Source organism: Notolabrus celidotus, chromosome 1 (assembly GCF_009762535.1).
Source record: "Notolabrus celidotus isolate fNotCel1 chromosome 1, fNotCel1.pri, whole genome shotgun sequence".
Taxonomy (NCBI): Eukaryota; Metazoa; Chordata; class Actinopteri; order Labriformes; family Labridae; genus Notolabrus; species Notolabrus celidotus.
In genome coordinates, this window is record NC_048272.1 from 22374730 (window position 1) to 22398842 (window position 24113).

Below are 24113 nucleotides of genomic sequence, written 5' to 3' on the forward strand. Positions count from 1 at the left end.
AAACTTTTCTCCTGCTTTTTTAGTATTTCTGTCTTTCATTTTGTAATCTTTCTCTGAATAATGAAAGCACTGTGACTTGTCTCAGTGTTTGAAACTCACCTTCTCGGCTGCAGCAAGAATAGATATTTATTATCGTTTGCACAGGTGGACTGGATCAAATCTGTCAGCTTTTAATCAGGACTTGTATGAATCCATTTTACTTTCTACCTTCTAAAGTTCCTTCTTTCTTTAGAAATACCTCAGATTTATTGAACACTGATCACAGCTGCTGCAGATATTCTGTTAATCTCCTGCTAAATTATCTGATCAATCTTTGCAGCTCTACTCAGGATGAACTTTTATTCAAAAGTAAGTGACATCGATGCAGCAGAGTGCCTAAAAACGTCAATATTTGACCCCCGATGCTCCTCCAGAAGTCGAGCCGTGTGTAAACATGAGATGTGATTGTTTGCCTCCTGCAGTGAGGAGAAGGATGAAGGTGTCAGGAATAAAAACACAAGCCCAAAAGCTTCTGGAAAGATTTAATCTCACGTACTTTCACTGTTCTAACAAACAGTCAGGATGATGTCAGATGCAGAAAATGCAACTAAATAACTGATCGATCATTGAGGCTAATACTCATGACGAAGAATCATGATCTGAGGGACACGTGGACGTCTCTGTGACGACTGTAACAGGAAGGTTTGACGCTGTGAAGGAGACTGACCCGAACAGGAGGACATTAATCTGCATGCACTTCTTTACCAGCTCCTGAAACCTGAAGTGAAACAAACCAAAGACTAAAGATGGTGTCTAACACACACACATACACCACACACACCTTCAGAGGAGCTTCCCACCTGAGCAACAACTCCACAGCAGGCACAAGTGTCGGGCTCAGTGAGCGAGCTGAAGTCTGCTTCTCTGCGACAGTTGATCCGTTAAACTTCGTCTGATTTGTTTGATCCCCAAAATATTTCAATAGTATAAACTCCTGCACTCCTGCAACATTTACTGGCAATGTTCGGGACACGGAAACCAGAGTTTGCCACTGAATGAATATTTGAAAGGTAGGCAGAGCCATGGAGTTTGGGATTTTTGATGGACTCGCCTCTCTCCTTAAAATAAGAGGTGCTGAGTATTCCCCTCCCGAACAGATCCTGTCCTCAGCAGACAAACAGACTTGAGCTGCCTCGGTTAATACTGTGTTTTCTTACACATTGTGTCTCTTAATTTCTTTACATTTTATACATTTTGGGGCAGACATGTAAAAGACAAACATTCACCCACACATGGGCAAAGGTACGATAAAAAAATAAATTATCACCTCCATAAACCAAAAATAAAATATTCATATCTGCTCTATCTTATTCCAGCTCTGAGGGGTGAGATCCTCTTGCTGTCCAGCAGGGGGCGGCGCTGTGTCACAGCCAAGCCTTTGGAACTCATAAATGGACGATTGTGATTGGCTACCGCCGTCTCATCAGGACCAATTAGATGAGAGATATGCTGACATCTTTAGATGAGACTTTGAGGCCAATCCTGCAGACAGTTTGAGGAGGGTGAGGTGGTTTTTAGAGTGTCAGACACGTTTGAAGCAGGGCTGGGCAAAAAATAATCAATAACTATTTAGAAATCAATCAGAGGAATCGATCATGACGGTTTAAAACATCATGCTCTGTTCCAATTTATGATACCTGCAAACAGTGAAGTCTGTTTTCTGATTCAGAGACAGAAGAAGGACCACAGTTCTTTGTATCCGACGTGAGTTTGATGGTTTAGTGTGGTTTTGCACAGATTTTCAATATTGTGATTTTATCACATTTATATATATATATATATATATATGAATATAATATATGTAAGAAAAATATTCTTCTTATTAAATATTCTGGTCATTCAGCCATACCACCCAGCCCCGACTTAAAGAAAAAGGCTGGTTTGATTTGATTTGATTTATGTTGTTGTCGACAAATCCCAAGAGAAGACCGAATCCTACAAAATAAAAGCTCCTCTTAAACTGTAATATTTCTCTGCTTTTACTGTGGCGAGTTTATTTCTGCTGGAGGTGAGTTTTTTTAAAGACTTAACCCCCCCCCCCCAAAAAACAATCCAATCTGCTGCTACTGAAGCTTTTATCAGATGATTCTTTTATTTTGTGATTATTTTCACACTTTTTATTCAGTTTAGGTTTAAAGCTCCAGTGAGGAGTTTTTTTAAACTGACTTTAAAACACACTGAAATTAAACTACGTATTGTTTCTGTGAACTACAGGAGCAAATGAGACCATAAGGGTGAAGACTGATTGTGTTTTATTTTATTTCAAGACTGTGGGATGGGTCAGACGAGGGGTTAACAGCACGCTGCAGAAACAGGCCATTTTAAAATGTTCAACACCAAAGATGAATCGTGTGTCCCAGGCTTGACATTTAAAACAAAGAGGGATGATAGTATTCAGATATATAAAGGACAAAATAAGCAGAGATATTCCATCTGGCTTCGTCCACAGGGGGCGCTAAATCTGCACAATCTGAAAGTTCCTCACAGGAGCTTTAAAGTCGGGATTCAAAGTTTGATCTTGCTAACAGAAACAAGCGCGGGACAGAGCTTCTGCACTTTAAAATCCGAAGTGGGATGAAAATCTGACTGCTTTTTAAAAAGTTTATCTTTAAGGATTAATAATCGCACCACAGCTGAGCGACTCCTCCCTCAGAGGAGGATCGCTCCTGAAGAGCTTGTGTGATGATGGTTTGGTCTACGGCTGTTTCAGGGACGGATAGAGACTCTCAGGTACGCTGTGGTGGCCTGTTGGTTAGGTCGACATCTGCGATAGACAAAACCTCCAGGTAGAGTCCCTAATCAGTGGATCTGCTCTTGTTAAGTCTACTAAGGAATGAGGGAGCGACAGCATGAAGGGCTATAAACTAAACAGACCTCATGTTTTACCCACAGAGGTCTTGTTCTTCCTAAAACAAATAAACTCACTGATTAAAGCAGCTTCGTGTTTAAAGTCAGTCGCTCTGATTTAGTCGCTGAGCTATTTTTTCGTTTCTGTTTGTTCAGGTCTCATTTTTCACAACGAGGACCAAAACAGCCCTGACCTGATGAAATCTGGACTCCTCTAGACCTCTGAAGAGTGTTGTGGTATCCTGCAGCAGATCATTTAAGTCTTGGGAACAGCTTATCCTACACCTGCTTGAGTGAAGTCTTGGGTATCTCTTCACCAGCTTCCCACCTACAAGAGCTGCGGTTCTGGAGATGCTCTGACCCGGTCGTTGGTCTTTACTCTCACTCTTTGTTTCCTGCTTTTAGCTCGTCAACTTCACGACAAAATGCTCCCTTACAGACTCACATGTCCTGCCCTCTGACAGGTAACACTAAAGAGATCGCTTCACCTGTCAGGGGACGTGATGTTCCGGCTGTTTGGGTATAAAAAGTGAATAAACTAGTGTCAGTGTTTGGGGCTTCATCTTGTTAAATCATAAAAATGACGGTTACTGGAAAGGCTCAGAAAATAATCATCTGGAAGAGTTTTCAGTCCTGAAAAACGTTGGCACAAAGCTTGAAAAATAAAGGACTAAATTATACCTCCACCTCCACTCCTGTGAGTGTTTCCAGCAGCAGGACGATGAGAGTCAAAATACACTCACTGATGTGTTTTAGATGATCTGAGGACGTCTGTTTGAGGATCACTTCTTGCCGGTTCGGTCTTTTTACAGGATTTGTCGACGTTAATAAAAACACCACCAGGCCAGGTTTTGGGAAAGTGACACTTAAGCTCTCGATATTACACAATAACCCAGAGGATGATTTCACAGGACACCGACTACTAAACGTTTTTGAATAAAGCCCAAAAATTGGACAAACAGCGTTATAGAAAGGATCTATATTCTCTCCTTAAAGCCTACGTCTATGATTCAAATCTCTGTTGCACTTCTCCTCCCCGTGGGCGACGCTGCCCTCCGCTCTGCTGAAGAAAACAATTAAAAGAAAAGTCGCTGTCTATCTTCCCCGTCTATTGCTTTAAACAGATGCTTGGATGTGTTTCTGAGTGCGTTGACTCTAGAGAGAGTCGGTTCACCTGTCCAGGTTTGGTTTCTGTAGAGAAAGAGGGGTGAGGCGGAAGAGGGGACTCGGAGTGAGAGGAGGAGGAGGAGGAAGAGGAGGAGGGGTAAAGTGAGAGTTGGCCGGTTTCAGTGGGCGGCCCCTGGGAGTCAGCTGATTGGTCGGCGCTCTGTCCGGCTGTCAGACGGCTCCACAGAAAACTGTTCCCAGGACACAAGAGTGTGTTAGCGTGTGTGTGTGTGTGTGTGTGTGTGTGTGTGCTATTCATCTATCTTTGTGAGGACCGATGTCAGTTCTGGATCTCGGAGGCTTTGAGGGTTTGTTGGAGATGTCCTGCACTCAGAGTTCACTTCCTGTTGATTCACATGCACAAATTATTGCACAACTATTTCTCTGTGCAAAAAACTAAATTCCCTTATAGTTATTAAATTCCCTGATTTGAATAAGAATTTTTGCTTTCATGCATTTATGTTTTTATCTTATTTCATCGAATTAAAAAAAAGTTGAAAATCTTCATTTTAACTCGAATTCTTTCATTTGATCACTTTCTATGAAGCTTTAACGCTCACATGTTTAACTGTAACCCCTTTCTCTTTAAAAAGGCCTTGAAACAGATTCTGAAAAACTTTGCAAAGATTAAAAACTTTCCCCTGCTCATATCAGAACAACTTTAGGTCCCAGACTTTAACTAAAACTGTGTGAGGTCAATGATTTGAAACACTTAAATTAGATTCACTGGCGGCCTGTTTCTGAGCCGTGATCTGTGTTGGAGGAACTTTCCTGGTCTTGAGTTGGACTCTGCGCTCATCAGTGTGCTCAGTAAAGCTCAAACTGACCTGAAGAAGAAGAAGACATGTAGGATGTGGTCAGGGGTCAGGGTCAGGTTGGGCTGAGGGTTGTATGAATTTTGGATTTGGTTCTCGCGAATGCTAGAAAAGGTCCTCACAAGTATAGATGTACAAAGAAAGAGTGTGTGAGTGTGTGTGTGTGAGTGTGTATCACTGTCCCACCTCTCGGCTGTTGCTACAGTAACTACATGACTGTAGAATACCCATGTTGCCATGGTGATGCCCTGAAGGACCATGTTCCTCTCTTACAGCCAGACTGAGAAATCTGCAGCACGACCTTCACCGACTGCGAGTGTGTGTGTGTGTGTGTGTGTGTGTGTGTGTATGTGTATGTGTATGTATGTGTATGTGTATGTGTGTGTGTGTGTGTGTGTGTGTGTGTGTGTGTGTGTGTGTGTGCGTGCGTGTGTATGTGCCTGGAGCTACTGCAGGTTGTCGTCCCGCAGGCTTTCCAGGATCTGGACCAGGCTCTCCAGTCCGAACACGTAGCCCCGGTCTGGACCGTCGTGCACCGCTGTGTCTCCGCGGAACCCTTTGAAGGTGGAGTGGGCGAAGTCGATCATACGAACGTCCACCAGAGGGGGCTGCTTAGGTGGTGGGGGCGGAGCAGCGGGGAAGGACGGTAAGCTGGGAGCGGGGGAGAAGGAGTCTGGATGGGAGTGAGGGGGGAGGAAGGAAGAGTGGCAGTCTGATTTGGTGGGAGGGGTCTGTGGGGGAGGACGAGGGGAGGGAGAGGGCAGAGCCATAAGTCCAGGTCCCTGAGAGGACAGAGACACGGGGACTGGGTTCTGGCTCATGTCCGTGACACAGGGGGCTCCTGTGGGTGGGGGTGGGTGGGGTACGGGGCCACGGTGAGGCTCTGCAGGGGCCGCAGGAGTCTTCTGTGTGAGGGTTGAGTGCTGCCCTGAGCCGAGGACTGAAGGCCCCTCAAGATCCTGCAGGATCAGACAAGGCAGAGATCAGAGAGACCAACAAAACCAAACTACACCTGTTGTTGTTTTTATGGTAATTTGTGTTCAGACGGAGTGTTTCGACCTTTCACACATGTGCTTTAGGTGCATTTCAACCAGGAGTTCAGGGGTCTTTTAGCCCCCAGAACTACTTTCTCCGGAACTAAAAGGTTCCTGTGCCCCCCTTGTCTGCGTTTTGACTGCGGGCTGAAGTCCCAGGTAGATTGTGCAAATCAGGCCAGTGACGTACAGAGGAAAAAAAAGTAAATGCAATACACCACCAGACCAGTAGAGGGCAGTAAAACAAAGACGAATGCCATTCATCACAGATGACAACACAGAAGCAGATGGACAGGCAGGTATCATTATGAGCAACACAACAGTTAGCCTGTTAGCATGAAGAGACTCAGCTGGCGCTGTTTTAGATGGTGCTATATTTCATCACAGATGGATTCACTGAATCAACACGAGAGGAGATAAGCACGAGTAGCAAAAACGTTTCAACACGGCTTTAAAATCCTTTTTAACTAGCCGTGGCAGAGATCGGACGGTGTTTTGGTTTAAACAGCGACCCTGTTAACTGGAGACTCTCAGCCGTATGCATCCCCCATAAATGTCTTTAGACTATCATTAAATACTTATATGATGAGGATATTGAATCTTAAAACTCCCTCTGTGTTTCAACAACTGTGTAAACTCCACAAACACTGTTACATTCAGCTGAAGGTCTCCAGTTTACAGGGTCACTTTTAAAACTGTAACACCGGGAGAAACGCATTCACGGTGGGCTGAGAGAAGACTACTGTTACAGGCTGCTAAATCAAGAGAATCACAGCTTCTTCTTTTGAAAAGTACACACACATACAAAAAAGATAGAACAAATGAAAGAAAGAGAAATCAGAAATCAGTGAATTACAGATGTGTGTGATGTTATTGTGGACGGCGAGCGGAATAAAAACACTGCAGTTAATCAGACATGTTCAGCATTGCAGGCCCTACCCCCCAAAAGTCCTGGGACCATTGAAAAGTACTACCCCCCTAGCCTGACTTCCAAATGATCACATTTCCTGACTTCATACATTAAAGTTCGATGTTTTGAAATTCAGATTAGTTAAAGGAAGTCTAAATCAGGAACTAGAGCTCGGTTTCTTTTCATTTCATACAGATTAAGAGGGAAAGAAAAGTAATGTTGTAGTCAAATCTCTTTCAAACTGACTCTCACAAGCTGATAGGTGATTAGTTGACTTTGAAAGCATCCTTTAGACATCAGAGTGCTGAGGTTATGAGATCTGACTCACCTGTCCCTCATAGATGATGAGCAGTGAAGACGAGTAGAAGCGATAGGACGCCTGCCTCTCCAGCACCGCCTTCAGGCTGCGTAGCTTATTCAGGATTGGCTCAAAGAGGTCCTGCCTCAGACCCTTCCCGTTGTGCATGTACTGGTAGAGCGCCTGACGGAAACCCTCGATCGACAGGCCGCGCCCGTAGTACTTGTTCCTGCAGAGGTAGTGACCCGTGTTCAGCTGGTACACCTGCAGAGACAGACGAGAGGTACAAATTTGATTCCACTTATTCCCCTCTGGCATTGGGAAATCAGACTAATCACAAGTTGTAAAGTTATAAAAAATGTATAGCTGTGTGTGTGTGTGTGTGTGTGTGTGTGTGTGTGTGTGTGTGTGTGTGTGTGTGTGTGTGTGTGTGTGTGTGTGTGTGCGTGTACATACACCCAATTTCCCCAGCCTAATTATTATCATTATCAGGATACCCCGAGTTGCTCAAAGTGATATTTCTGACTTTTTAAAGACCTTTCTGAAACCACCCAAAGGGGAATTTGATGCCAATTTCACAGCTCTCAAAGATTAACACCAAGAGACTTTCCCCCTTCTCTAATCTGATCTGTTAGCTGCAAAGTTAAACAGACTCAGTAGCAGAAAAACAATGAGGTGTGTAGCTGCTGTGCCTCCTTTATTCTTTACAACATCACTTCTGATTGACCTCGCTGGATATTCTCAATCTGACACAAGCAAAGATTACATGAGCCTCAGCAGTGGTTCCCGTACCTGCATGCCACACACTCGGACTCCCAGCGTAGCTGAAGTGCTCTGTTCACATTTCTTCATCTGTCTGGCCGCCTTCTCCTCAGAGGCATCGTCTCCGTGCTGCCTGGTGCCCATCTTCAGGTCCAGGATGCAGGGGTACGAGAAGTGGTGGACCACATTCTCCAACAGCAGGAACTCTGAAATGCTGCAGTTAGGGAGCACATCTCTAAAATCATTGATATCTACCCAAATAATCAGAAAGGAGCCCGGCATATTTCAACTCTGCCTGTTGACACTGTGGTAAAAACGTTAAAATTGGATCGGAAAGATTGGAATGGAACAGAACGGAAGGCAGAATAGATTAAAACAGAACAGAATGGAACGGAATAGATCAAAGCAGAACAGAATTAAACAGATAAGATCAAAGCAGAATGGAACAGAATAGATCAAAGCAGAACTGAATAGGACGGAATAGATCAAAGCAGAATGGAATGGATAGGAATAAAAAAAAAGAGGAATGAGACAGAATAGAACAAAGCAGAACTGAACAGAAGGGGTAAAAAAACAAAGCAGAATGTAATGGAACAGAGAAGATCAAAGCAGAACGGAATGGGACACAATAGAATGCTTCTGATTGGTCAAAACCCCATAAGAGTGATTAAGTCTGAACAGCAAAGACCTGTAATGGGCAACCCGATCACACATGTCATAGCAAATCAACCCACATAAAGTAATCCATCTCATTCCCCCTCTGCCTGTTGACACTGTGGTAAAAACGTTAGTGTGGCCTCAGGCTGGTCTTGAGAGTGCAGAAATAGTGACAGTTAGCGGGCATAGATGTGAGAGCAGCCTGAGGAGCTACTGGACCCCAACCATCCTGTCCTGTGATCCAGAGCTGGTGAGAGCATCTCTAAGCTGCTGATTGCTACAAAGTCACTTAAACCCTCACCCTGTCTGGATTATAATATGTATAATCCCCTGCTTACTATAAATTATCCCTTAAATAAAAATCATATATCTACAAAGGGAAACATATGCTCTAATTTCCAATTGAATGAATAAGGAGATCTGATTTGGGTGTTACTTTATAAAGTTAATACAAACTGTGCTGTGATTCTGTGCTTCTTTATTTTTAGTAGCAAACATAGAAACTGTGCAAGGGTGTTTATTTAATTGTGAAATGGCCTGATCAGTCTTATTTTTATCTTAACCAGATAAACTCCATCAGAGATTTGTCTTCCTGTTGTTAAGTGTTAGTGAACCACGCTGTGTTTGAATTTAAAGGTCCCTTTACTAAAATATGAACATGTTTCTATCTGAACCTGCAGGAGCATCTCTGCTGTTTACACGCTGAGAGAGAAACACCAGAGCAAATGTTATCTTATTATTTCATGAGTCTGTTTGAGTCTTTTAAAAGATAAATTCCAGCTGCCACACAAACACTCAGCGTGAAACCCAAATTAAAAATGCTAATTCGCAATTGCTGTTATATCTGACAGAAAACATTCCTGATGATCAATCTGAATACATTTTACACTCAAACTGGATTCGATTTTTGACTTAATTTGTTTCCTTTTTCCACGTTATTTCCTTGTTTCTATCACGATCCTGCTGAAACGCTGAGAGAGACCTCTTTCCCAGAAATCTCTAAACAGGAATATCTCCTCAGCCTCGGGCTCAATCCCTGCACGCACGCAGGATGATTTCAGTGATAACATTGATAATAACCAGAGGGACTCGTGTTCCTGCGCAGACAGCCTCCTCTGACAGCAGCCTGCTCAGTGTTACAGAAAACAGACGGACCTTATGGAGGACAGAGTGCATGTTTTGTTTTCCAGGCAGCTGCAGTCTGCTCGCTTTGAAGCTGAACATCAAAACATGACCTTCATGCACAATCCTCCCTGTAATCTCCTCTACATGGACCCCAATTCTAAACATTTTTGTCAAACAACACAAAGAAGAGTCGAGCATGATCAGCTGTGAGGATACTGAAGAGTTTGCGGTCCTTGGATTCAGACCTCATGCGGCTCAGCTGCTGTTTGTGGCAGCGCAGGCTCCAGGGGTTGTGGCTGATCTTTTCCGAGCTCAAACCGCTGTTCCAGTCCAACATCTGGAAGGGAACATCCGAGTGGATTTTTGGGTCGAGCCGTGGGCTCTTCAGCTCTGCCAGACTGCAGAGAGACAAGAGAGGATGATCAATACATTACAATACTGATCTTCCGGTTGTCTAAGATGCTTGATTCTGATTGGTTCCAAACCCCTTGACAACCCCTGGAATGAGGACAGTTTCATGTTGAATCCACCGCAACAGGCAGAAAAGAATCCATCACCATGCAACGCTAACTGACGAGGAATCACTGGGACTATTTTTAAAAACTGTTTATAAATCATTTTAAATCAATAAAACAATCTTTTAATCAACATTTTTTGACAACGTGTTTGTATCTTAAGTTAGTATCCAGGTAATAAGCGGGATAATGTTTGGTTAGCAGGTAGATATGGGAAAAATAACCTCTTTTTCTAATAACTACCTGTTAACCAAACATTATCCCTTACATAACTGAAGGTGACTCTGTTCTAACATCATACACAGTGGCTACGTTTACATGAGACTTTTAATTCCTCTTTAATTCAGAATAAAAATTAAATCCTCTTTAAAAAGATTAACAGTGACCTTGTAAATACCTAACTCCAAATGAAAATGACCGTTTCGAATTGAACTTAAATCCGAAGTAAGTGGCTGGTTTATTCTGATTTTAAATCCGAATTGAATAATTCCTCGATCATGTATACGTTCATTCAGCTTTAAATTCATTCCGGTCATTCTGTGCATGCTCGTTCCCTTGTCCTGTCACGATGACGCAGATAGTCCACGCTGGCGGGCACATATTCCAGGATGGCCGCCTGAAGCAAGTGTTGGACTTGAGCCGAGACTATTTATTTAATAGGAGCCTTAGAAGAAATGGATATCATGAAAAGAGTTGATGGACGGAAGCATAAAAATGTGGACCTTTTTAAAGCTGTTGAGTCGTCCAAGTTAATCGAGGGAGGTTTTCCTTACAGAGACGCCATCCAGGTAAAAAAAAAAGTGGAAATTGTTGAAGCAGGGGTACAACGAAGCAAAGGCACACAACAAAAGCAGCTTGGGCCCCTTGAACTCCCCCTCTCCTTTGTGTTGAGCTGCTTATTCTAAACTATAATCAAAATCAAAGCGTTCCATGTTGTAACCGAAAATAAAAGAAGCAGGAACTGGAGTCTGTTTTCTTCCGGTAAACGTAAATACGTCACGCCCATCCCTGTCCAATCAGAACCCTTCCCAACCCCCAGACCTTAAGCTGAATTGAATAAAGGCGATTGAACGTGTTTTCCATGTAAACCTCCATTCGGAATAACTATTTCCATGTAAACGTGAAGGAGAATACTTTAATTCCAAATTATTTAATTCTGAATAATTAATTCAGAATTAAAAAACCTAATTTCACCATGCCAGTGTGTGTTAATCGTACCTGTCAGAAGGGTCGTTGTCGTGTGCCTCCCTCTTGTCCATCCGCTCGTCTTTGTGTTCCGAGGAGGACGACGAGCGATGGAGGCTGCGTCTGGAGTGCTTCCTCCTCGGCTGCTCCCTCTCCGGGGGGTCCCGTTCCTCGTGCTCAGGGGGCCCCCCCTCCATGTTGCTCTCCACGTAGGGGTACGCCACCAGGTTGATGTAGCCATCTGAGTCGCCCTCGAAACACACCAGCACCACACCTGACAGGGTCGGATACAGACACGGGATGTTAGGACTCACCGACACGAAGATGTTATCTATCTTTTAAAATGTTTGTGATTCGTTTTCACCCTCAGTCCAAGCTGAAGCACTCTGGGAGGCTGATGGTTAAGCAACACCTCACTAACACACTTAAAGTCGGATTTTACGGTCATTTGTCTTCCGTCTGTTTATCAAGATCTAATGAATGTTCAGGAAATTCAATCATGAAACTGTTTATAGATTAAATGCCCGGACAGGAATGTCTGGCGATGTTTTATTTAAACATTAAGCCATTATTTTTAGAACATCTCTCCTCCTCTAAGTGAGACACTGAACATCAACCCTGTTGGTCCAAATTGAATTGTGCCGTCTGTTTGCTCGCTGGTGGAAAATCTGCGAGTCCAAACCAAAGAGCCCGGCCTCTCCTGGACTTTTGGACTTCTTCTGTGGCTCCACACTCACGAGTGGAAAGAGGAAATCTGATCTGATGGCGTCGAAAGTTTCCGGGTAAAACAACCTTGACGGAATCAGAAAGTAGTAGCTAGACAGCTGTCTGTCCGTCGCTCCGTCTGTCTGCTGTTATTCAATCAGCAGGACAATGGTAGTGGGCAGACATCCAGGGCTAAATATAGACTCCTTACAGACTTTTGTTGTCATGGCAGTGAGACCCACAACAACAGCGAGGCGGACTGGTTGGAAATCAGACATACTCGTGCCTGTAGGTCAGTGCGCTGGGAATAAACCCATCAGGTGTCCTCGTGCAGGGAGAGGGTGGAGGTGGAGTTTAATACTAATCATGTGATGTATGTTGATTGATAAACAACAAGAAAGGTAGTTTCATCTTCGGATAATAATTCTGTGTAAAAGGAGCAAGATTAACAGGCTCACGTTTACACTCTGCAGGAGTAACATTAACCATGTGCATTACCTTAATTCAATATGAAACACGTTATGATTTATTCAGCAACCCTGCGAAGAGAGAGAGTGAGAGCAATTAAGTCCCACCCACACCAGAGTGGGAACATTTTATCGCTCTCTATTGCCTTGCTTTTGACGAAAGTGCCTCTTTGTCTCTTCGGTATGAAAGCACACAACTGAAAAACATCCAGAAGCTGCTTTGTGGTGAGATGCACAACCAACAGCAGTTCCAAGACTGAAAAACTGAGCCAGGGAAAATAAGAAGAGGAGATACTGTGGGATTCAGACACTCAGGGCCTGATTCTGATCCCTGCTCAGCCCATGCAAACAAGCAAACAGATATCGTCTACGTCACAAGGCGAGCATAAAGGGTTAAATGTAGTGCAGAGCAAATTCAGGTCTTTGTGCGGAAGTGTTGTTTGCATACATTGGAATTATCTTTTAAAGCATTCATTTAAAGCAAAACAGGCTCTTGTCTGTGCAAATGAGGCTTGTTCAGCTTGTTCGTAACGATATCCTGCTGTGTTCTCACGTGAGCTCACCATGACTTTACCTGAAATTATACTCAGGGGGGGAAGGAGTTTTTCAGGTGAAGTCAGGGTGAAAGAGTCTGCTTTTTGTGCTCACACATGCAGCTCATCCGGGTGATCTAGGAAGTCTTCAGGAACTTTATGCACGTCTAAATCCTGACACAAAAAGGCTGTACCACTGTGCACAACAGAGTGTTTCTTTCCTTTCTTTTGCTGCTCTTTGTTTGCTCGCCCCAGGAAGTAAGCTGGATGTAAACTGCAAAATTAAATTTGTGTCACATCTGTAATGAATCGACTCCCCTTCTCATCCAGCTCTTCATTATTTTCATGAGGACAGAATTCTAAACTGTCAGGATTAAACCATGCAGCACAGCTACCTGCAGCTTCAAGTGAAGATGCTGACGGTTCAGACACAAAACAAGAGCAAACTGCACCGAGCTGCAAACGGTGTAGGCGTCTTTGTGCTTTAAGATTGTTAGTGCAATGGGCTTTGTGGATTGGACCATGAGACCGAATTCTATAGAGGTATCGTTAAACTGTGTGAGGACCTGGTTTGATCTCTTTCAATTGCATCATTTATCTGAGAAAAACAAGGTAAGGAGAAGAAAAACTAAAACATATCAGAAACAATGCGTTTGTCTTCATGTTTGTTCTCTCTGGTGGACAGGAGGCATGCTTAAGTCAACTACTAGCCTCCAGTCTTAAAATATGAAGCCCATGCTGAAGTGTTAAAAACTGCAGTTCCTTGAGTGTCCACTAGAGGCTGGCTGCAGAAACACCAGAAACCACATACACACCCATTCAAAGAAGACGATCTTTACAGCAGAAATTAACATGTTTACAGTCTGGTTCAAAAAACAGTTTAGGTCTGAATAGCTCATTTCTCTATTAGCACACACTGTACGGGTTGAATTCATTCATAACGCATTATTTTTGAACATATTAAACTTACAAGTTTTGCCCAAATAAGGGCATGGCTGACTTGATTGAAAGGCGGGAACATTGTAGCTGTTAGCAAAAAGGCTAAAGGCCCGCCTCTTTACCTCACACTAGCTCGGATGAAGTTAGGTTGAGTTCAGCATTTACAATATTGGACCTGCGATAATTGGCTAAAACTAAATAAATACTATGCTACTAGCATGTTGTCAGCATTTCCGCCCTTGGTTTCAAACTGTGGAGCTGATCTGATGGCTCTGGCTTCACTCTCTTTTTACCACATACTTATTCTTCTTCTGCATAAAAAGAAAATGCTTAAAAAAAAAAAGGCGGACTGAACAACATCTTGAGGTCTAATCACTTTCAAAAAGAGACGATCAGCAAGCACGCTGGAAAGAATCTGTAGATCTTCAGAAACTCTTCACGATGCTTCCTGCAGCTGGGAGGTCACACTCAGCTGACGTCAAAACAGAGATGACTAATGCAGAGTGGATAATCTGCAGCACTCACTCACCATCAGTGATGGCTCCCTCAAGCACCAGAGTTCACTTGAGTTTTTCTTTTCATATTGCAAATCTATAACGCTTCATCAAAGCTCCACCGTCATCACACCTTTGTGCTTTCATGCCGATCCCACACAGGTGGAATAGAAGCGACCCAGTGTCTGACTTTACATTTCTTTCACAAGAGGCACCATGATCCTGTTTCACCTCTATTACACCTCTGATGACTCTTTCCCACCATCACAACTCACGACATGTGTACATTAAAGGTGAGACGTATATATATATATATCACACCTTGAGCTGGTAGTAAAGGGGACACAGGCTTAAGTAACGCACACACACTTGTCATGGCATCAGGGATTTCCCAGAGTTCAAGAGTCTAAGGGGAGTTACAGAAACTTCTCCTGATTTCTACTGCACAATGCATTGAACGCTACACTCTCAACATGCAGGCCTGCTCATCGTATCTAAAGTCTCTAAAAGTAGTGTGGGAGGTAGAACCTTCAGTTATCAGGCCCCTCTCCTTTGGAATCACCTACCAGTCAGGGCCGGGAGGCAGAAACCCTCTCTACTAGTAGGCTTCAAACTTTCCTTTTTGATGAAGCTTATATTTAGAACTGGATCAGGCTTGGACCAGCTCTTAGTTATGCTGCTATAGGCTTAGACTGACACACTGAGATCCTGTCTTTCCCTCTCTCTCCTCTCTCTGTCTGTCTCTCACTTTAACTCTTCCTGTCCCATTAAACTTACTAACCATAGACCTTTCTGGTGTCCCTGAGCTCCCTTGTCTCGTAGGTTCCTCTGGATCTCTGCTGCTGTGGACGTGCCAGACTCCAGCTGCTACAGCTACTACTATCTGTCTCACCACTATCATCTCTCTCTCTTTCTTCATCTCCCTCTATCCCTCTCTCCAACACGGTCTCAGCAGATGTGTGTCTAACATGAGTCTGGTCCTGCTGGAGGATTCTACCTGTTAAAGGTAGTTTGTCCTTGCCCCTGTAACTTGCTAAATGCTGCAAAGTGCTCTGCTCATGTTGGATTCAGATGAGATCAGACTTGAGTCCTGTCTGTAAGGTGGGACTAGATCTTATCCTGTCTTGATGTTGGGTCTTTGTTAATAATAGAACATAGAGTACGGTCTAGACCTGCTCTGTTTGGAAAGAGTCTTTAGATAATGTTTGTTGTTATTTGGTGCTATAGAAATAAAGATTGATTGATTGTGGGGCAGCAGTATTTCCTCACTTGAAGTCAGCACACTGACAGAGTTTCCTCCTGTGTGCCTCGACCACTTTAAACGTCTTAAGAGTCAGACTGAAGTCTTGAACTGGGACACAGCTAATGGCTCAGAGCAAAATATTTCCTTCAGAGACATTCTGACACTGAGGAGGGATGAAACTAATGCATCATAATCATACCGCATCCCATTCAGGACTTTCTCAGTCAGGGCCCTGCTGCTCTCTTTGTGGGCTCACTGCTGCGACTTAAAAGCAAACCTAAATGGAGCAGAGCCATCATCCTCGTTACACCTGCTCCATCCACCATCCAAATATCTCCCCATCAAACCCGTCCTGCTCCCCTCAGACCCCCAACTTTCGTCATTCTTTTACATAATTTGCTAAAATAAAATAGGTCACACACATGCAGGAGAGGGAGATGCTTGTGTTTGAATGCTGGCTGTCAAAGTGTGTTTGGGTCTGTAACTACAGCAAGAACAAGTGGAAGCAGCTACAATATGTGTCTGCTGATGGAGAGCAGAGCAGCCAAAGCACGGCCAGTAAACATCCGCACCTCCATCCGTCTCCTGCGTCCTTCAGTCTGCTTCTCCATCCGCACCAGAACCCAGAGAGGGAAATTATTTCTCCCCTTAAAGGAATACTTCACTTTACTTTAAACTCTGACTTAAATTGGATGACAAAACTTACTGAATCAAACACACACTTTTACTTCAGGTGGAGTATTTTTACACTGTGGTCCTCTAATATCGGACTTCCAACAGAGCCGTCTCTGGTCCACTGCAGTCTGGCTTTATGCTCTCTCATCCGTCAACACCCACCGGTTGTGTTTTCAGAACGCAGCACGGAGCGAGATCGCCGGTCAGCTGGAGTCATGTGACCGAGGTATTCCTGCGATAATTAGTGTTGACTCCAGGCCTGGCTTCGCTCATTGTGACGTTTTATTGTCGCAGTTGAGGATGAGGATGTTTTGTAGTGCACCCCCAAATGATTTGAGTAAGTCTAGACGGTAAATATCTATAAACAATAAAAATATCTGCAAAATGGTTTTATTTTATTGGTAAAGTTCAAGGGATTTAAATCAAGTTTCTGCAGATGCACTTCAGTCCAGATGCTCTGACCACTTAATCAGATTGTGTGTCTTTGTGCTGCATTTATAACAACACACAACAACAACTATTTCAAATTCAGAGGGATAAAAGAACATCAGAGCAGCTGGGCTGAATCGAGGCTGAGCTGCAGCTTCCTCCATCAGTGAATTACTCTGTTGCAGCTGAGGATTTCTGCACTGCTCTGCACTGACAGAGGGATGTCTGCATGCTTCCATTTTGGAAAGCTGCATCATCAGGTCACATACTTCCTGTTTACCAACGCCTGACTTAGTGAGTTGAAGCATCACGATAACAGGTGATGTGATGGGAATAAAAGAGGTCAAACTACTCAGAAAAAACAGCACGTCAAAACAGACGGCTTCAGCTTTGATCCGTGTGTCTCATTCGGAGTAACACTAGATAGAGGTCCAAAATATTCCCTGAAGGGACTCCCAAACAACCGCAGCTCTTCACCGAGTCTGCACTCGCATCAAACGTGAGTTTCCGTGACTGACCTTTATACTCCGAAGTGAACTCCTTCATTTCTGGAGGCAGAGACTCGTAGAAGCGCTGCTCTCTACAGATCAGCGGCTTACACACTGTGTGGTCATCGTAACGCATCATACTGGTGTGACCGCCCACCTGCAAACACACAACACACACACACACTTATATGCAATCAGCTGAAACAGAAAATGCACAACTATGATGCTTTAAAGATAAATACATCAACACATATCTCCTTCATTCATCCTCTGAGTCACACGTCACCTGTACCTACCTGGTGTATGAAGGGCTCCAGTGGAACGCCTCCTGCGCATGATCGAAGTGAAGCCCCTCCCCCCGGCCCCGCCCCTGTAGCTTGCTGTCCATGTTGTTGGTGTGAGGGAGGCACATGGCTCCTGACGGACGCACTGCGCCTCCTCCTGCCAGAGAGAGAAGAGTCATTAACGCTTGTCTTCATTTGTGACGTCAACATATCTCATCAGAACATCTCTGACAAAATATACAAACATGTGACGACACTGCAAGATGTCCAACATCCGCTCATGCCTCCTTTAGTTGCATCATGTGTTACACAGGCGATGAAAATGTTTCAGCTGCATTCACTCTCTGTGTTGTGGATTATAATTAAGTGGCAGCAATTTGCAACCTAACCACAGCGGTTACTCTCCATTGAGATCCTTTCATTTATTAATATTTGATCTCTGTTGGCTTCTACCAAGGAAACAAATACTCCTCCAGGTGTCCCCACATGCGAACAGTAAAATCCCACATCATATCTATTCAATCAATAATATTTCACAGTAACTAAGTAATAAATGAAATAACAGAATGATCAGGAAGCTCTTCATCTAGTTTCTGCAGCAATGTCACATGTTGCCTCCAAAGACTGTATAAAAATGTACGTCACCAATCTGTTCCTGAAGCCGATTGTCGGAGGGTGCCATATTGGAAACGCTGAACACAATCTAACTTCATCCGAGCTAGTGTGAGGTAAAGAGGTGGGCCTTTAGCCACAATGTTCCCGCCTGTCAATCAAGCCAGCCATGCCCTTATTTGGGCAAAACTCATAAGTTTAATATCTTCAAAATGTAGAGTTATAAATAATTCACACCCGTACTGTGTTTGCTGAGACAGAAATGAGCTATTCAGACCTAAACTGTTTTTGACCAGGCTGTAAACATGATTATTTCTGCTGTTTACTTCATGTTTACTTTGGCTTTTTTGAATGGGTGTGTATGTGGGTTCTGGTGTGATGTGGCAAAAATAGAAGTCTTGTGTATCTGAAACCTATCAGATCCGGTGCTGTGACGGATCTGAGATGGACCAGACATCTGTCTGGTAGAATTTGGTCACAAAGGAGGCAAATCGGGCCCTAAACCTGGCTTAAGACGTCTAGTGTGTCGACAACCTTAAGGCTGATTTATACTTCAGCGTCGACTCGACAGTGTAGCCTACGGCAGAGGTCCGCGTAGCTCCCGTACCTACGAAGAGGCCTACAGATGTAGCTGACGTGCACCTCCTCCAAAATGTAACTACGTGTAGAATTGACGCAGACAGCAAGCCCTGCGATTGGTCCTCTCAGCAGCTTTTTATTTCACACATTTACAGCACTTCCCTGATCCGCGCTCGTCGGCCGTGTATGTCATCTCCTCCTCTCTATTCTTCATGTAATCATGTCTGTATGATAAACAGTACATGTATCAGCTGTAGATTATCATAACACGCTCTGAATCTCTTTGGAAAAGTAAACAGAGATTGTAGCCCAGCTGAATACTTCTGCAAAACAGATGAAGCCAAGGTAGGACGAATGTGCTTTGAACAACAAAAGAAACCAAACTACAGGTCTAAGTCTGAGTGATTGTGGGCTCTCCTCCACATCAGCATGGTGGTGCTGGTCCGGGTTTTACCTTGGGCATGGGCTCTGTTATGCAGTGACGGCGAGGGGGGGGCACAGGGCACCACGGGCTGCTGGGAGCGCACGCCGGCCCCTGGGGGAGGCGGCGCCAGACCGAAAAACCACCTCGCAAATCCTCCAATCAGAGTGCTCCAATCCACTGCCGGCAGCACGGTCACCCGGTCAGGACAGGGAGTGGGGGGGCTGGGCTGGGTGGAGGGCTGGAGGAGCAGGGTGTCAGTTCGCCAGGGTCACCACTACCTGAGGAGAGAGAGGGAACATCATTAGATTAAGATTTGTTTTTATTTGGGACGCAGTTTGGTCACCTGTGTTGCATCGTTAATGCACAAATATTTATGAATGAATTTCTATAAAAAACCTTATAAATAAATTAAACAAACTGCTTTTTATTCAGACTTCAGAGCTCACTGGTAGCCACATGAAGCTCAAACTTCAGAGAGCATTTTTAGGGTAAGAAACACCCTAACACATCAATTATTAACTTGAAGTTAGTCTTCATCAGTAAACAACATCCCCGCTAACAACAGACAAGATAAAACAGAACCAGGTGCTGTTTAAAAATAACACACAGGTTTCTGGGCACGTCGCCACAAACAGTTGACATAAAATGTTTCAGCATGTTGGCTTCGACAGGATTGTGTCACACATACACACACACACACACACACACACACACTGCACACATACATGAAAACACACACTTATTATGATTCTCTACATAGCTCGATGACTACGAACCGCAGAGTCACCACGGGATCAGAAGAGACGTCCCTGTCGACACGGTTACTAGCTCCCGGCGCTGTAGAGGATCCAAATGAGTCTTTAAACTTTGAGTCCCTGACTTCCTGCAACTCCTCTCAACAGTTTGTTAAAAACACGGCCTTAGGTCCACCGACGTCCTCCCAGCTCTCCTCATGATCTGAACTCAACTATGAAACATCCTCATTAATCAGGATGTTCTGTGATTCAGGAGCTCACAGGTTGAAATCAAAGCCCAGCCGTTAATGAGCAACATGATAGATAAAAACCTGGATTATAAATAATAAGCATTTGAAACAATGACACAGGAGACAACAACAATGGAGGTCAACGCCACTTTTCTCTCTTATTACCACATCAAACAGCCGACGAGGACAGCACACAAACACAACACAACGTATTCAGGACAACATGTTAATGTTTCATTCCAACAAGGTGAGTAACAGCTCCCAAAATTATGATCTGATATGAAGCATATGAATTCATGTTGTATAATAATGTTATGTAAATGGAGCGCTGAGAAGTCTGGGTTAAACAGAATGATGTGAATGAGTGAGGTCAGTGTTAAACCTCAGATTTATAAAATAGAAATAAAACTTTCACAAGTTTGTTAAAAACTCTGGCACTTTGATTTAAATTGTGATAAATTCCTCTTTAGAAAATCATCCTGGATTAGAGGAGGATGAGGGAGCAGATAAATACCTGACTCTTAGGTATTACCTTGTTTTAGCATAAATTTTATTCTTTATTTTATTCTGACTAATTTGACTTTATTGTAATGATTTTATTTTATTTTACTGATATCTATCTGATTTTATTTAAGTGACTTTACTTTTTTATTTTTCTGGTATTTATTATTTTATTCTAATGGTTTTTATTTTTAGGATTTTATTTATCTTTATGATATTTATCAGATTTTATTTCATTGACTTTATTGCACAGATTTTTCTGGTATTTATCTGTTTTTTTAATGATTTTATTTTCATTTTAAGTGTTTCATATTACTTTCCTCTATCTTGTTTTAGCCTTTTATCGTTTCACCTATTGCTGTTGTTTTCTCTCTCTGTTCTTTTGTGAAGCACTAGGTGGCATGTCTGAATGCATGAAATGTGTTATATAAATAAAGAAGAGATGAGTTGAGTTTGATATCAGTTTGATGTAACTTTGATGCCTTTTCTTCTGAAACCTGCTCAGCTGACAAAACAAATCACACGCTCTTTAAATGTTTTATATCTCTTCAAATCACAATCCAAAAAATGTCTCTTTGTTGACATTGTTTGCACATATTTGTTGTAGCAGCAGCAGTTGTGCCCAAAACAGTGCCGACTTGTTCTGATTAACCGAGCAGCAAACATACAAAGTCACAGATCAATCAGCGACCTGCTGTGCTGAATCAGGTGACACATCTCATCTTGCTGTCGTGCCCTTTACAAATTCTCCTCAATCATTAAATATTCAGCTTTGCATCATGCTGTAGTGTCTCTGCTTCTTCCCCTAAAGGTTAATTAACCTGTATTTTCTTAAGGAGCAGTACATTTCAGGCGACACATGATACTAAAACATCAACGCACAGCTGTTACAGCTCCAGTCTCCAACTTTGATTGTTCTCTTCCTGTCACACAAGAGCTTCACAATGAGCAAGGCTCTGATCACGACCGCCCACAGCATGCTGCACGATTTCAACCACGATTGGAAAATCAGCATCTAACTGTCTCATCTCAAGTCACGAGCCAAGCTTGACCAAGCATGAGCCCCAGATGCAGGCTGAGGCACGCACACACAACACACTCTCTCTCACACACACACTCTCACACAAACATGCACACAGAAATAAACAGTCTTTCCCATTTTCCCACGAGCGATGAATTCTAAAGTAAGCAGCAAACAGTAAACTTGAGGTCACATCGCTGCTCTGAGCCGGGATCAGTGAAATCACCCCGATGATCCATGACCTCTAAAACTTTTTATAAATACATACAAAACACAAAAATAAAATGAATAAATCAAAATTAATATTATAAGTACACTAAAAATAAATAAATAAAAAATGAATATTGTAAAAACATACAAAATAAATGAATAATAAACAAAAAGTTAAACTATAAATCAGAATAATAGTATAAATAATTATTAGAATAATAAAAAATACAATAGAAATAGACATAATAAACTTAAAAGAAAAATAAAATAAATTAAATTAAATTAAATAACATAATATATTGTATTATAAATACATAAAAAAATAAAATAAAAATAAAACATGAATATTATGAAAACGTACATAAAAATAATTTAAAAAAAGGATATTTTAAATATGGTCAAAACAAATAAATAAATAAATAAATAAAAAACGAATATTATAAATACATACAAAATAAACAAATTAACATCAAAAGTAAACCAATAAATCTGACTAATTTTATAAATAGAATGAGAATAGTAATAGATACAATAAAACTTTAAAGAAAAATAAATAAATACAATCAAATAAAATATATAAGTATTATATCAGTGGGGGATTTTGATGACAGCTTTACCATTGCAACTCTCTTCCATCCGTCTTGTGCACAATGAACGAGAGGAGAGAGCTGTAAAGATTACTTTGAGCAGCAGACAAGGAAATAATGACGCCCTGATTACTCTGTAAAATTCAATCTTAAAGTCGGCCAAATAACACAACCCCTGTTAGGACAAGCATCACTCACAAATTGAGGTGAGCCTCCGTTATAACGACAGAGCGAAAATAAAGCCCTTTCATTCCATTCGTTCAAGGTGTGATATCTACGCCCATGTAAAGTCTCGGCTGCAAGATTGAATGTCACAGAAGCATAATGGAGGGGTTGAGTTGATCAAAACGATCAGAGCAACAGCATCAATATGAACCTGATACTCAAAACCAGACGTCACTGCAATCAATGCTTTCAAGGAGAGACACTACAGCAGACATCTCTCTCTCTTACTGATCATCTATAGAGCATACAGAAATACTCGTGCACGTAGGCGAGTGCAGAGCGAGTTCAGATCACACACCATCGATCAAAGATGCTGAATTGTGTGTGAGTAAAAAGAGGAAACGCATTAGTGGTCGGTAAATAACGATACATGGGCAGCCGTAGATTCACCTGGGTGTCTGTCTCGAGTATCGTCTGTGTGAGACAAACACTGAACGTCATCACACACTGCATATTTTCTCGGCTCTACTATACACATTGTCCTCCTGCTAGGCCCAGTAGAGTTACACACAGACTGATTAAAGGACAATGAGTGATAATCCCAGAGTGTAATCCCTGGTTCAGACCGGTGTTCACACAAAGGTAGCTATCAGAGGATCCAGGGAACAGCTGCTGTTTGATAGCCCCTCTGTTCGGTGGTCCCGTCTCTGTTAGAGGGTGTGTATGTGCTGCAGTGCATTCCTGGCACGCAGACAACCGGTGTGTGTGTGACGGTGTGTGTGTGTGTGACGGTGTGTGTGTGTGTGACGGTGTGTGTGTGTGTTGTGTGTGTGTGTGTGTGGTACCAGCAGGCACCACCAATAAGTGGTGGAGGTCAAAATCAAGGACGACTTGCCTCCCTATGCTCTCTCCTGTACACACTCTCCTCCTCCCTCCTCCTCCTCCTCCCCTGTCTGTTTCATCCCTCTCCCCAATCCCCTCACCTCCCATCCCCTGTTTATTCTTCTCTCAGTCCCTCCATCTCTAGGAGAGAGAGAATACAAAGAAAGCAGACAACACAAGAGTGATGACAGGTTATCATCATGCTCTTATGTTGGATTGTGTGATGTAAAAAAAGAATCACAGTTTTTTCTAAATAGTCAATATAATCACCCTGAACCTATAACTTATTGATTTTAAAATGTAGTCTATTTAAAACTCATATACAGTCATAATTTAATTTGTTGTCAGTACAGCTATATTATCTGTTAACTTTTTTGTATTTATTTATTTATTTTGGATTAACTCACTATTTATTAAATGGTTTATTATTATCATATTATTCAGTGATTTTGGGGGATTTTAGTAAGTTTACTTTATTCTATTTTAATATTATTATCATTATCATTATTATTATTAGACAAATCATTATTATTATT

At 42.6% G+C, this 24113-nt stretch overlaps 1 protein-coding gene across 1 annotated transcript; it reads right to left on the reverse strand.

Annotated features, from left to right (window-relative positions):
• Positions 1-504: 504 nt before the first annotated feature.
• On the reverse strand, positions 505-17739 carry ip6k1 (inositol hexakisphosphate kinase 1). The gene is given in 10 exon segments (XM_034679777.1): positions 505-757; positions 3888-4244; positions 5055-5827; positions 7141-7374; positions 7903-8078; positions 9871-10052; positions 11388-11628; positions 17358-17484; positions 17624-17694; positions 17697-17739. Coding segments are annotated over 8 exon segments (1587 nt in total). The 3' UTR covers positions 505-757; positions 3888-4244; positions 5055-5314.
• Positions 17740-24113: the final 6374 nt, after the last annotated feature.